Source organism: Schistocerca serialis, chromosome 1 (genome assembly GCF_023864345.2).
Source record: "Schistocerca serialis cubense isolate TAMUIC-IGC-003099 chromosome 1, iqSchSeri2.2, whole genome shotgun sequence".
Classification (NCBI taxonomy): domain Eukaryota; kingdom Metazoa; phylum Arthropoda; class Insecta; order Orthoptera; family Acrididae; genus Schistocerca; species Schistocerca serialis.
Genome location: NC_064638.1, coordinates 1,253,329,060 through 1,253,344,217, shown reverse-complemented (window position 1 = coordinate 1,253,344,217; position 15,158 = coordinate 1,253,329,060). Strand labels below are relative to the sequence as shown.

Sequence of the window (15,158 nt, the reverse complement as noted above, 5' to 3'; positions counted from 1 at the left end):
TGTCAGGATCTGGAGCATGAAATAAGTTCCTTAGTTTTACAGCAAATTTATGTCAGTGAAACTTGCCTGTGTTTCTTCACATCTGTTTCGATTTTTTTTAACTTGGCAGGTAAGACCTAGCTTTTAAATTCGCTGAGTATTTCTTACATAGCTTCCTTTTTTCATTTACTTTGAAATTCCCTAAGTTATTGAATTAACTTTTTAAAAGTGTTTTCAAACATGTTTGCTTCTTTGCACAATGCAGAGAAAGAGAGTGGTAACTGGGCAAATCAGTTTGACAGAGCAAGAAATGATACTGATGTTTCACTAGAGTCAGGACAGTACAAAATCTAAGATAGATATGTTACAGGAAAGATCATCCATTGTGGAGGAGCTGGTGGATGATGTAGGAAAGACATTACAAATCAAAATATGGTTCTGAAAATCAGAAGTGTTACACACTATAGTTTAGAAACATTATGAAAAGTCAAAATTCACTGGTTTGGAACTGAAGAAGTTTACGAAGTAAATGCCTAAGCACTAGACCAAGTATAAGAATATATAAGGAAGATGCAGTACTGAAAGAGCAGTGCCAGTTGTGAGTGTATGAGATCTGCAATCAGTACATTGAGTTTGAAGATTTTATTGCCAGGTTCATCTAAAAATATCCAGTCATATACTCTCCAATGCTTCATGAAAAGCTCTGATTGTGGAGGAGTGCTTGAGTAACATAAAAGAATACTGTAGCAAATTATGAACAAACTAATTATGAACTAACTATGATACAAAGAAGTTATTTGAAGCTTAGGAAACTTTGGCAAAAACTACCAAAACAGACTGTATGAACTGCTGAAAAGCAGTAAAGAACTTTATGGAGAGGGGAGAGTGGGCCAAACTAACTTCAAGAACAGGATAGAGATTAAGCCAATCCCAGAAGTACATAGAAGCCTAAGGTAAATATGATGAGGAATGTTTATAGGAAAACCTAATAAATGGTAGAGGTGGCTAGCTGATGGCTTTATAGAGTAAAAAAATCAAGAAACTAAGAACTGCAGTATAATGAAGTGGGGAATATGTTGCCACTGCAGTGAAGGCCCTCGTCAAAGTGGGATATTATCATGGACTGCACAGGCAAAACCCAGAGATGAAAAGGAACCAGAACTATGAGCAGGCTAGAAAACTAGACTGCAGTGAGAGAGATGCTGATAAAAAAATTATCATCAATATTCTACATAGAAGACAAGAAACAATTATTGAGGAACAGTGAAAAAGAGAATTCATAGCCACAGTAGATGATATCTACTTAGAAACATACCTCATGGAAAGAGAAAACAAGATGAAAAATCAATGTGCCATGTGTGAGGGCAAAATGAAGTTAGGATTGAATTTTGGATGAGTTACCACTAGGAGATATGTAGATTGCAAAACAGCTAGAAGGAATTACAAAAGAAGACAATGAACAGGTTGGCCACCTGTTGCAGATAGATGTGGTTAGGAGAGAGCTGAATAAATTCCATGGTTTGAAGCAAAGACACATACTACAGAGACACCTGTGAAGGTTTATTGTTACACCTAGATGAAAAATGTGCAAAAAGTGAGGGATGTAGCTGTTGTCACTTTGCCTCCATAGCCAATGTTGCTTTTACAAGTGTCTGTGTAGTAGCACTTGATAGTAGCACTTGACTCAGAGGTAATCTGGTCAGAATCCTGGAAGATGGAAGAAATTTTCACCACCAGTATCTGGCCAGTGAGGCATGTGACATTGCTGATCAGGATCCATCTGCTGGGTGGGGATGTTTAAGCTCAGCAGACCCCGTGGTACTTTTTGAATGCACCCAGAGGAAGAAATACCTTTCAAATAGTCAACCATGCCATGTGACTTCTATTCCACTGCTGCTCCACCAGTATATTAGATAGGTTCATTGAGGAACTGAAGGACGTGGTAGAAGTTCAGAAAATGGAAAAATGACAGGAACTGGATAACAGCAAGGAGAAGGAAGAAGAAATAGAGGAACAGGTCTGGGTAACTAGACCTTTGGAGGGTGGCAGAAGGCAAAAGGAGATACAGAAAATTTGGCAGGAGATGGAAAGGATTCCAAAAGAAATTAAGAGAATTTTATAGGAGATCATTGGCAGGTCTTGAATTTGGGTCTTGCACAGGTGTATGACCCAGATCATAAGAGAATGGGTTCAAGTGGGTGTTGGAATACCAATTTAAAAAGGTGGAATGAATAGTTCTGAGGATATTCCTCACTTCATGGCATGATGTCAATTAGTCAGAGCCCTGGAAAAGAACAAGGATTAATTGTCCCCATCCTGCATGTTACTGTGTGCAGAGAGTTGGCTGGTCCACTATTATGTTAGGTGTTTTGGGTGTACATAGAAGAAAGATTGTGGGTTTAATGCACCGTTGATACTCTACCTACACCTACATCTACATTTATATGCTGCAAGCCACCCAATGGTGTGTGGTGGAGGGCACTTTACATGCCACTGTCGTTACCTCCCTTTCCTGTTCCAGTCGTATATGGTTCGAAGGAAGAACGACTGCCATAAAGCCTCCATGCGCACTCGAATCTCTCTAATTTTATGCTCGTGATCTCCTCAGGCGGTATAAGTAGGGGGAAGCAATATATTCGATACCTCATCCAGAAACGCACCTTCTCGTAACCTGGACAGCAAGCTACACCGCGATGCAGAGCGCCTCTCTTGCAGAGTCTGCCAGTTGAGTTTGCTAACCATCTCCGTAACACTATCACGCTTACCAAATAATCCTGTGATGAAACACACCGCTCTTCTTTGGATCTTCTCTATCTCCTCTGTCAACCCAACCTGGTACGGATCCCACACTGATGAGCAATACTCAAGTATAGGTCGAACGAGTGTTTTGTAAGCCACCTCCTTTGTTGATGGACTACATTTTCTAAGAACTCTCCATATGAATCTCAACTTGGCACCTGCTTTACCAACAATAAGGCCATTAGTGAATGCAGATGAAAGAATTTCTGGACCATATGATGTTGGTCCACAAAATTTTCAGCAAAACAGTGTCCTGCGATAGGGATTGCTTATCAGTACAAATGAGGTGCACATGAGTGGGCAGAACATTCAGGAGAAGTCCTTTGGTTTGGAGGTGGCAGCTGCCAATCTACCCCATACCCCATCAGAGGTGCCACATGTTGAAGCTAGCACATCAACCATCAACTTCAGTACAACCACTGCAAAGAGTTATGTATACATTTGGCAATGAACCAATATCTAACTGAAAGGTTTTCACTAAATGATAGCTAAAAGGATGATGGAGTTGGTGAAAATACTGCCCAGCATAATGTAGCTGATTCTAATGCCTCCCACATATGGATTTTACACCATTCCCCCATCCACATCCACAACTTTTCTCAATTACACAGGTATGAACCTATTCTAAAACATAAAACATATCATCTTTCCCTCAATCTCCCTGCCATCACTGTTGGATAATGCCTGCCTCTAGATCTCTTCTTACAATGCACCCCATTCCTCTCTGCTAACAAAGAAAAACTCCCTGGCAGTATCTCAATTGAATCCAGGTGCCCCACATGGCAGTCAGACACACTCGTGTCTCAACTATGAAGGCAGCACCACTTGCCTGCACTTACATATACTATCCAGCACTATTTTTTAAGCCTCTGTTTTTATGTTTTCGTCCAACCCCCAACTGTTCCATATCTCCTCCACCTACCACAACTAAAATTGCTGCTCCCACCAGCAGTGTGTTTTTTGTCACATTTCAGCACTGGTAGCAGGTTTAAATTGCTACACATGCTGAAAGTACTAGACTGAGATTACTCTACATATATGTCTCAATTACTCCATATTAAGTTTTATAAGTTACCTGTTCCTTTTGTCTTGATTGTGACTGTAGCACTAGGATGGCTGTTTCCCACTCTGTTATATGCTATTATGTAGGCATGATATGTGGTACCACACTGTAGATTTGGTAGCATGAGAGAATTCTGTTCAGCATCCAGTTGAACTTCTATCCAGTTCCCATGGTCTCGTTTATAATTCAGCAAGTAACCTGTAAGGAAGGAAGTATTTTTACCTTTTGCAAATCTATTCAACTAGGCTTGCTACTTATAGTTATCATAGGAGTGACTGTGTTTCACTAGTACATACATATTGCCAGAGTGAGTTTCAAAAGTTATTTTGATAGGAATAACAGTTTTCCATATTACTAGAACAACTGTAAATCCTTGTCAGTTACATTGCTTGTAAATTTCCTCCTTTTTTTGTCTCCATGTACATTGAAAGAGATGAGATGGCATTAAACTCTTTTTAACCTTCTATGAAGCACAGCTAATCAAATTGATACATGGCAGAAATTTCTGTCTATAATTTGTCAATCATCAACAGCAATTATGATTTTTCACTAGTAGCTCCAAACCCTTTTTATTGTGTACTTAAGTATCTGAGTGATTGGCCTGTTGTCGAGATATGTGCTGATTCCTCAAGCTGATGCATTGTGGATATCACCATTTCACTTCAACAGTACATTTATTTGATTATCAATGTAACATCATAAATACTAAAAAGCTACTTTTGAGTGTAAAATGTGTTTATTTTATTTTTGGATTGTTTCATTGTCTGTGTGTAATTTTGTAGGAATTTTATAATTTAGGTAGCACGCATTACACTGACCCCAAATCACCACCGTTTGTGCCTTCCATGGTGTCAAGCAAGAGCTCACTGGAGTGTAGGTTGAAGGTTTGTTGTGTTTTCTGATGAAAGCTGATTCTGCCTCAGTGCCATCAACCTGTCTACATGCTAGACACACTGTATCCACACCTGGAGTTATGGTCTGGGGTATGATTTCGTATGACAGTGGGAGCACTCTCTTGGTTATCCCATGCACTCTGACTTCAAATTTGTACATAAACCTGCTGATTCAACCTTTTCTGCAGCCATTCATGAACAGCATCCAGGGGGTGTTTTACAATAGGATAACGTTCACCCACATACCGCTGTTGTAACCCAATATGCTCTACAGAATGTTGAACTTGTTGTGTTGGTATGCTCAATCACCAGATACATCTTCAATTGAGCACATATTGGACACCATCAGATAAGAACTCCAGCATCATCCACAATCAGCACTAACCATCATTGTATTGAATGAAAAAGTGCAACAGGTGTGGAACTCAAACCCCCAAACTGACATCTGGCACCTGTACAACTCAATGCATTTGTGTTTGCATGCTTGCAGTCAAGATTATTGCTGTTACATTGGTTATTAATGTACCCACATTTCACATTTGTAATGGCTTATCTTGTGGTTACATTAATATGCGATCTTGCAATGTTAATCACTTAAATATATTACCTAGACAAATGTATTTCCAGAATTTCAGTATCCTACATTTACCATTTTTTGGTGTTGCATTTTTTTCATCAGTGTATTTGCAAATTTTGTAACCTTTGTTATCAGCTATTATTACTAAAAATCTTCACATAATTACATGTGTTCCCATTCCAGCACTCCACAGCCCTTTGTTCCACCAATGCACCCAGACTTTTTATTTCTTTCCTTTTCCACAACCCTCGCCCCCCCCCAACCTTCTCCTGCCCCCCCCCCCCCCACGCCCCATCTAATTACGTTTGTGTGTGTGTGTGCGTGTGTGTGTGTGTGTGTGTGTGTGTGTGTGTGTGTGTGTGTTGTCTATTTCTGACAAAGGCATTGTTGGCTAAAAGCTAACTTTTTGACAGTCTTTTTGCTGTGCCTTTCTGTGACTCAGCATCTCCACTATATGGTAAGTAGCAACTTTCATAATATTGTTACATAATTACAGTTCTTCAAGAGGCATTCAGTACACTAAATCTGATATACAATCTTAAAAAACTGAAGTTATCTTAATATCATTTTGATTTGGATTGTTCTGGAAGTTTTAAGGAAAATTTAGAAGTCTCATATAACGTACATTTAGTGGCAATTGAGTCAGTAGAGTTAAGACTGTTTTCAGGCCAGGTCAGACTCATGTACGCTGTTTTTGACATGGCTTGAGTTAACACCTAGAGAAGCTCTTTGCAACATGTGGTGAGTTATAAGCTTCATCTTTTGATATTTACTGTCACATTGTGAAAATAAATGTGAAATATTATGTGGAATGGTGAATAAACCACAGAGTAAGTATTATCTCCATGCTGTATCATTTCACACCATGGATGTCATCAGTTCCCTTGTACTTTGATGCCATCTTAAAAAACTAAGTGAACTTTTTACTATTGTGTGATGTTACCTTCCTTGCACTTGAATACACATTGCTTACTATACAATAATAGTTTTTCCATAATGTCGACATAAACTATAACCACGAAATTATTTAACAGTAGCAAAGGAGGTATGTCATAGTGTGAATTGTTTTCAGTAGCATTAATCTTGTAGAACACATAATTTAAGGCAGTCATACCATTTGCAAACTAGTTGACAATTTATTCTAGTTCAGGTTGGGTTGTTTGCCAAGAGAAATGCTTATTTACAAATCTTAGTACTGTCAGAACACAAAGAAACACTTAAGTTTCCTATTTAGTTAGTGAGATTTTCTACCTTAGAACAGACTGTATTCTGCAACATCTAATGTTGTAACATAGAAAATGCTTAATTTAAAAGGAGTGGAAACTTTTAAAATGTAAATAGGTCCTTTGTTGGTACAAGAAGTAGTGCAAAGATGGCCATCAGCATCACGATGTGCTTAAGATGCTTCTGTTGCCACAACAAGAAAGTATTCCTGATTTTTCTCATTTCTAAAGCAACATCTATATTCATATTTTGCAAACGACCAAAAAATGCATGACAGAGGGTATCCCCTTTGTTCCAGTTATTAAGGCTTTCTCCTGGTCTATTCATATATGGGGTGGAGGAAAGAGGACTGTCTAAATGGCTCTGTGTATGTTCTAACTAATCTAACCTTGCCCTCACAATCCCTGTGGGAGTGATCCTTAGCAGGTTGTATGATATTCTCAAGAGTTATCATTTAAAGCCATTGTTTTAAACTTTGTAAATAGGCTTTCTCAGAATAGTTTGTGCCTCTTTTCAAGTGTCTACCAATTCAGTTTCTTCTGCATCTCCAGGACACTTACCAATGGGCCAAATAAATCTGTGCTGCATTTCTCTATATATCTTTAAATCCACTGTTGGGTCACACACACTTCAACAATATTCTAGGATAGATTGTATGAGTGCAAATCAGTCTCTTTTGTTGACTGATCAATGAATACATTTCCCTAGTATTCTACCAATGAATCAACGTCTGCCACCTGCTTCTCCTATGACTGCATCTATGTGACTGTTCAATTTCTTATTCCTGCAGGTTGTTGCACAGAGTTATTTCTATGAGTTTCCCAATCTCAGTTATGACTCGTTAATAGTGTAGTCACAGGATACTCAAGAACCTCATTAATCCAAACTTCCAGTGAATTCAGAATTTTTTTAACGTATTAATGTGCAGTAAAGGGTTGGCATGTTCGGTATATGGTATTATTATGTACAGATGCTATGTTGGAACTGCACACTGCATAGAGATCGGCACTGCAAACTGCATGGAGATCACCAGTCCCACACTCCAGCTGCCTTTACTGTGGCCAGTGTGGATCTGTTCCTTACAGAGTTAAGAAGCTGTATCAGTATTATTCTTTTTTTCATGTGTTTTGTGTCGACTTGTGTGAAATGGTTTCAAAGTAAAATAAAGTAGTTGTTTTGATGAACAAAAAATTGGAAGCACTAAACTGAACAGATAAAGAACAACTTCTGAAAAACGTAGCTGCAGAGTACGGTGCAGGGACATCAACTGTGTCAGACTGGAAAAAGAACCAAGCAAAAATTGAAGACTTCTGTTTGAAAATGATGACAGTTTGCCGAACGATGGTACAATAAAGAAAGAAGCAAGAAATGAAACACTGGATGAACCATTATTCACTTGATTCATTGAAAAAAGAGAGCATGGAGTTCCATATCCTGTCCAGTTCTGTACGAAAAAGTGTTAAACTTAAACAGCAAGCTACCTGATGTTGATACTTAACTGAATGATGAATCTATCTTCACAGACAGCGAAGGTTGGTTAGAAAGGTGAAAAGTTCATCATGGCATATGCCAGCTTCTGGTAACTATCAATTCTGAAGTCATGGCAAACAGCATGGCCTGCTAGCTGTGATTCCACTGTTGAAATCTGTGAAGTTGTCAACACTTCTGAATTCCTTGAAATGTTACCAAACATTCATACTCATTCAGATGCAGATGATAGTGATGTGGATACTTGGTTGCAAAATGACAGTGATTCTGGTTATGGCATGAGACCTATGACAATATTTACACTCGTTGTACCATAGAGACCAACAGTAAAGGTGAAGTAAACAATGAAAATGAGTTTCAGGACAAGAAATAATGCTGCATCCAGAGTCAACAGCACAGCTGGAAGAACTAATGATTTATCTAGAACATCAGCCACAAACAACTCCAGCTGAATTGAAATGTCTACATGAGTGTGCTGCTCTCAAATGTCACCAAGTCTGAAACAAAAGAAACTTACTCACATCCTCAATAAATAAATGTGAGTAGACCCTAGTAACTGTAGAGTACAAGTGCCAAAAAAGTGCTTCTTGTTGGTGCCAAAATAAAACGTTTCTACACTGCAGTACATATTAAAGTTTTTGCATTTAATAGAATATTTTTATTAATTCAGGTTGCATCTGGTCCCAGCTCGTTAGGATAAATGAGGTTCTTATATACTACATTTTCTTTTTCATTTTGTAAAGCGCACAGTTGTACATTTATGAACATTTAAAGCAAGTTGAGAATCTTTGCAATATTATTGTTAGTTTGTTTCATTCAATAAAATAATCTAACAGAGTAATTAAGTGTATCTCATAGCTAGTTTTGCTCAAATATCAAAATATCTCACAGCCGTTATCTTTGATCAAGTATCTAAAAGTGTGTTGTTTAAATAATTTGAAAATTGTAATACTTTTTTTAAATATTATTTAGTTAAATGACTGTCATTTCTTGGCATACCAACAGAATAAATGTTGCTCTAAGACAGAGGATGTAGTGTTTATTCAATACAAAAAACACACACACCTATATTAGTGTATACTATGGAATGAACTTCATCATGGAGAAATTTTATACATACATAATATATTGGCAGGAAAAGACACAAATTTTATATAATAAAATAGTAAAATGAAAGATAATTTTTGAGGTTACAGAATCTATCAATTTTCTCCGTTATAAAACTAAAGTACTATGACTGATTCAGTGTAGCCAAATATAATGGATATAGGCAAAGATGTAAATATCCTTTAACAATTTATTTCACATACATTGATAAGCCAAAATTATTATGACCACTGCCCACTGCAAGATGGATGCTGCCTGGCGGTGTTACAGGCATGTGGCATGGTTAGGAAAGTATGTACATAGAGCAGAAGTACATGGGCAGTCATTCTAGTGAAGATGCAGGCTGCAAATGGGGAAACCCACTGACATAAGTGATTGACTGTTATGACCTGGAACTTGGGAATGAGCAACTCAGAAAGAGCAAAGCTGGTCGCTGTTTGCATGCTACTGTCGTGAGCATGTATGGAAAGTGGCTGAAGGACAGTAAACACAAGTAGGGAGACAAGGCATTGGGCACCCGTGGCTCATTACAGAGTGTGGGAGTCAGAGGTGTGTCTGCTCTTTAAAGCATGATAGGTAACGATCTCTGGCAGAACTGATGCCACGCTACTTTACTGGTACAGACACAAGTGTTTTAGAGCACAGTGTTCAGCACACATTGTTGAGCATAGGTCGTTACAGCAGACAACCTCTATACATGTTCCCAAGTTAACCCAACAACACTGTAAATTGTGATTTCAGTGGACATAGGATCATTGAGACTGGACTGTGGATAAAAAGAAACATGTCACCTGGTCTGATAAATCAAATTCCTTGTTACACTAAGTTGATGGTCATGTCTAGACATGCCATCATCTAGGTTAATGAATGTACAAAACATGCAGGTCCCATTGAGATGTAGGTCAGTGTGGTCAGTATTATGCTGAGAGAAACATTTGCCTGGGCTTCCACAAAATCTGTGGTAGTAGTCAAAGCACCATGATGGTTGTGGAGTATGTGAATATTATTGTGGACTACTTGATGTCTTCCATGACTGACGGCATCTTCCAGCGGGATAACTGTCCATGTCATAAGAACAAAATCTTGCTACAGTAGTTTTTGAGGATTATTGTAGTTGACTCACATTGATGCCTTGACCATGGACACTCCTGGACATCAGCACCACACTGACGAATCAGTGGCCTGTAATTTATGAGAAACTATGTGACCTGTACATAGATATAAGTTGTATAACTGTCAAAATCTACCAAGAACTTGTTGAACCCATGCCATGCAGAATCACTTTCGTATTGACTCCAAAGTAGGTCAGTACACTAGTAAGGAAGTGGTCATAATGTATTGGCTCATCAGTGTACAGATTCAGTGCTTTCACATACCTAATATTGGTGTTCCTCCATCTTTGATAGACCTCCACTGTAGTTCAATGTTGTTATGATCTGAGCCTGTAGATTCAAGCAATGGTGGGTCAGGTGTCAAGAGCACAATAATTTTGTATGTAATGTGGTCCTCGCCAAAGAGATTTTTTGCAATGCAGGTATAGTTCCCCTCACTGAGTTTTTCCATTTCTGCAACAGAGATGTTGAGCTATTGTCTTCTTCATTTATATAACAATAAGCAAATTAAGTAATTTCATAAGAGTGAAGACATTATTATTGTGCATATGCAAAAAGACTACTCTTTATTTTATAGCAAGTTGTAGAATGATGAAGTGTTTCCAGTTATGTATCTTGGATAAAAGTTGCAAGTCATAAACTCTGAAAATACCAAAAGTACTCGTTATGACGTAACTTCAAGACATTTAAGCATATACATTGTTTAGGTACTTCAAACAACATGTTCAGAAGCTATGATGTCACATGTTTGTGTTACTCTAACAGTAATGAAGTTAAATGCAATTATTGAGCTCATCAACAGCTATGGGTAACCACAGATAGTCTTAAAAAGAAAAGCTGAATGAAAATATCCTTTAAAGAGATTCTTACTCAAATTTTTGGCACATTCTAGCTAAGTCAGTGTACTATTAATATTAAAAACCTGAATATTAATGACTTGGATATCACCCTGAGGTCCTGTGTTCTTAGGCTGCATTCCTTTGCATTTTATTCTTCTGTTTTCCTTGGTATTTTTTGATATAGCACATTTTTTGATGTCCACTCAAATTACGTGTCTATTTTTGCACAAAAATGGACTTGTCAGCTTACCTGGACAACCAAGAATATGTTGCCTGCTTTGCTCTTATTTACTTTCATTTTATTTATGAGAAACAAAGTCTCGACCTCATCAAATAGGACAACAGTTACCTTTACTGCTTAAACTCCACCCTTATCAAGGAGAACAAGATTGTGGCATGTGCAAACTGCAAATTGTGACCATTAGGACTCAGGTCATTACCAAAACTGAGGAACAGGAGCATGTGTTATATGTATGACATTTAAAGGTTAAAAATTGTTTATCTACAGTGGTGCTGTGAGTTTTACATTATCATCTCATTTGCGTTAAACGTTTTTCATAAAAATACCTGAATCAATCTTTAAAACTATGGTCCTAGGGTCAGTTACTTAGTATGTCAAAAACTCCCAAATTTAGGAATGAAATGAGCACTCACGATGTTTAAAAGCAGTCAAAACTTACGAATATCAAGGTTTCAGGACCTGATGGAATTTTAACACTAAGTATGACAAGCAGTTAATCCATTTCTTCACAAACAAAGATAAAAACCTTGTGCAAAGAGAACAGTCTCATATAAGAGGAGACATGTAATCAGGGAAGTGAATATTATTTTCAAATGTTCAATTTTTTTTTTTTTTTTTTAAAATCAGTGTATGCATGAGTTGCATTTGTGTGAGTATGTATGTGTAGGTTTGTCATTTTATTTTGATGAAGGCCTTACTGTCCGAAAGCTATATTTGTGACAGTCTTTTTGTTATGCTTATTTGAAAATCAGCATCTCCGCTATATGGTGAGTAGAAACTTTCCTTTTCACAATGTTGCTATATTTTCTATGTTATATTTTCTGTCAAGTTCCACAACCATGAGAATTACATTACTTTTGGGTCTACAGAATGAAACTGAATCTAATATAATCAAAAAATATGTTCTAATCTAATTTTTAAAAAAATGTGGATTACTCCTATTAATAAGAAGATTTAAAGGAAAGATGTAAATATGAAAAACTGTGTTCCAGTATCACGAATTATTCTATGATGCAGGATACTGGCGTATATTGTAAATTTGAATATAATGAAAAGCTTTGGCTGAAAGCTCAAGATTGGTGTAGGAATTGCCTATTTCCAGATATACGAGGTGTGATTGGAAAGTTTTAAAAATAGGCTTGTAATTGTACAATGGTGGTACTTACATGCTACCGTGATGTATCATCTTCAAAATAGTCCCCTTCTGACTGAGCATACCAACTCCAATGGTGTTTCCACTTTTGGAAACATTCCTAGAAATTTTTTTCTTCAAGTATGTTAAGGACGCTCTCTGTATTTACCTGAATGTCTTCAATCAAGTCAAATTGCTTCCCTTTCAGTGAAAATTTTAGTTTAGGAAACAGGTAGAAGTCCACAGGGGCCAAATCAGGGGAATATGGCAGGTGTGGAGGCACAGGAATGTTGAATTTGGTCAAAAATTCAACGATGGAGAAGGCACGATGAGCCGAACCATTGTCATGTTGTAGCACCCAACTCCTGTCTTTCCACAATGCAGGCCTTTTCTTCCGCACCTTTTTGCACAAAAGTTCAAAGACACATTTGTAGTATTACTCGTTAATTGTCTGTCCTCCAGGGGTAAATTCATGATGCACAATGCTGGTAGAATCGAAAAAATTCATCAACACTGTCTTCACCTTTGACCGACTTTGCCATGCTTTTTTTGGTCGTGGTGAACCTGGAGTCTTCCACTGTGAGGACTGCACTTTCGTTTCAAGATCATATCCATATAACCATGATTTTTTACCTCTTATTACCCTATTTAAGAAATCTGGGTCATTTTTAGTCTGTTTAATCAGATCTTGGCACACTTCAAGTCGGTATTGTCTCTGGTCACTTGACAACACTTTTGGAATGAATTTTGCGGACACTCGATTTTCAGTTAAAACTGCATAAAAATTTAAATTAAGTTCATCAGCCATCTCCATAATTGTAAGTCTATGATCAGAGCACACTAAGTCACGAACTTTTACAACATTTTCATTTGTTTTTGAGGTGGAAGGACGGCTGGACCATGGTTCATCTTAAAATGATTTGCGGCCATTTTTAAATCTGTTGAACCAGATAAAAACATTTGACTGGCTCAGACAATTATCTCCAAAAGCTGTTTTTAATAGTTTGTAAGTCTCAGAAGCTGATTTCCCTGTTTTAAAACAAAATTGTTGCTCTGTTTTTACGTCCATCTTCACACAAATGATTTGCGGCCATTTTTAAATCTGTTGAACCAGATAAAAACATTTGACTGGCTCAGACAATTATCTCCAAAAGCTGTTTTTAACAGTTTGTAAGTCTCAGAAGCTGATTTCCCTGTTTTAAAACAAAATTGTTGCTCTGTTTTTACGTCCATCTTCACACAGACAGAATCCGGCAACAAGCCCTAACAGACCTGCCCTCAACCAGCTGCCACAATGAACTGAATAAAGGAAACACAGTTTCCTGACAGAGGGCATTCAAGGACAAGGCAATGACTCAGTCCCCACCCTCCTTGTACCTGCCCTCCAAAACAGTAAGCAGTAGTGGAACGATTCTTAAAACTTTCCAATCACACCTCGTAAAAACATACAAATTTTGGACAGATACTAAACTGATAGATTCTCTATTCATGTAGAATGAAGTTCAACACTGTACCACAGCATTAGCTGGTACCATGATATGTGTTATGAACATTGTCTTTCAATGTATGTGATTGATCCACAGATTTATACAAACAAAAGAGGCAGAAAGCAGTTCTCAATGGGCATTGTTCATCAGAAATGAAGGTAATTGCAGGCACACCCAAAGAAAGTGGGTAAATGCCAATATTACTCTTAATAACTATAATCAACTACAGGTATAAAATAAGCTCCACCACTAGATTGTTCTTTGGTGATACTATTTTGCATGGTAATAAATTATTGCTGGGTAACATTGTTACACTGTTACATAGTTACACTGTTACATAGTTGCACTGTATTCATACAAAGACAATGAATGGTTTGTTATCTAAAATGACAGATGCAATTCTCATAACAGAAGAGAGAAAATCCTGCAGCTGTTAATTGGAGCCCTACGTAGAAATCTTAGGATTCCTTTAGTTCAAACCCCCCACCACCCTCTCTCTCTCTCTCTCTCTCTCTCTCTCTTCCAATGCATCTTTTAAGATGAAACTGAATGAGATTGGAATACATACAGAAGTACACACAATCATGTATCCCTCATTCCATACATACAGAGTGATTTTGCTGAATTACGACAAACTGCACGAAATAATTCCTGAGAGGATAATGAACAAAAAGGGCCATAATTATAGACATATTGCAATAAATATATTCCAACAAAGGTACACCCACTTGAAGGTGAAGATAAAAAGATCTTTGATGATGCAAATTTCAGTGATTGAAAGCACAAGTGACAACAGTTTTGGCAAGTGGGAATGTTCTGCCTGTACTTGTGTTTTAGCTACATGACCAAGAGGGCAGTGAGCTAGAGTAGTAGCCACATTACACTTTATACCACCAAAGTTACATCTTCCAGCAGGGGAGGCAGGGTCGCCTACAGAAACCACAGTTATGCCTCACCTGTGAGGCACTGTGCCAGGATGACTGGTCCCATGAGATGATCACCAATCATCTTTGTCCACACATTGAGGCTGAACCAGTGCTGATTGATTGCTGCTTGTTCCCTGTAGCCCACAGGTGGGTGTAGTGAAGGTTGAGATATCGTAAAGGTAGCCTCATCTGTGAATAGGATATTTGACAGAAATCCTAGCAGCATAGTGGCCTATGTGATGAACCAGTAACAAAACATTTCTGGAGAGGCAAGTCCATTCATAAATGAGG

The 15,158-nt window shown here is 37.8% G+C and overlaps 1 protein-coding gene across 1 annotated transcript in view; it reads right to left on the bottom strand.

Moving 5' to 3' along the window:
• Window positions 1-15,158, bottom strand: part of LOC126456738 (Down syndrome cell adhesion molecule-like protein Dscam2) — a 427,689-nt gene that overhangs the window by 64,712 nt on the left and 347,819 nt on the right. The window contains exons 27-28 of the mRNA XM_050092487.1: window positions 10,507-10,695; window positions 3,854-4,039 (exon numbers count right to left, since the gene is read on the bottom strand). Coding sequence (XP_049948444.1) covers window positions 3,854-4,039; window positions 10,507-10,695 — 375 coding nt within the window. The remainder of the gene's footprint in view (window positions 1-3,853; window positions 4,040-10,506; window positions 10,696-15,158) is intronic.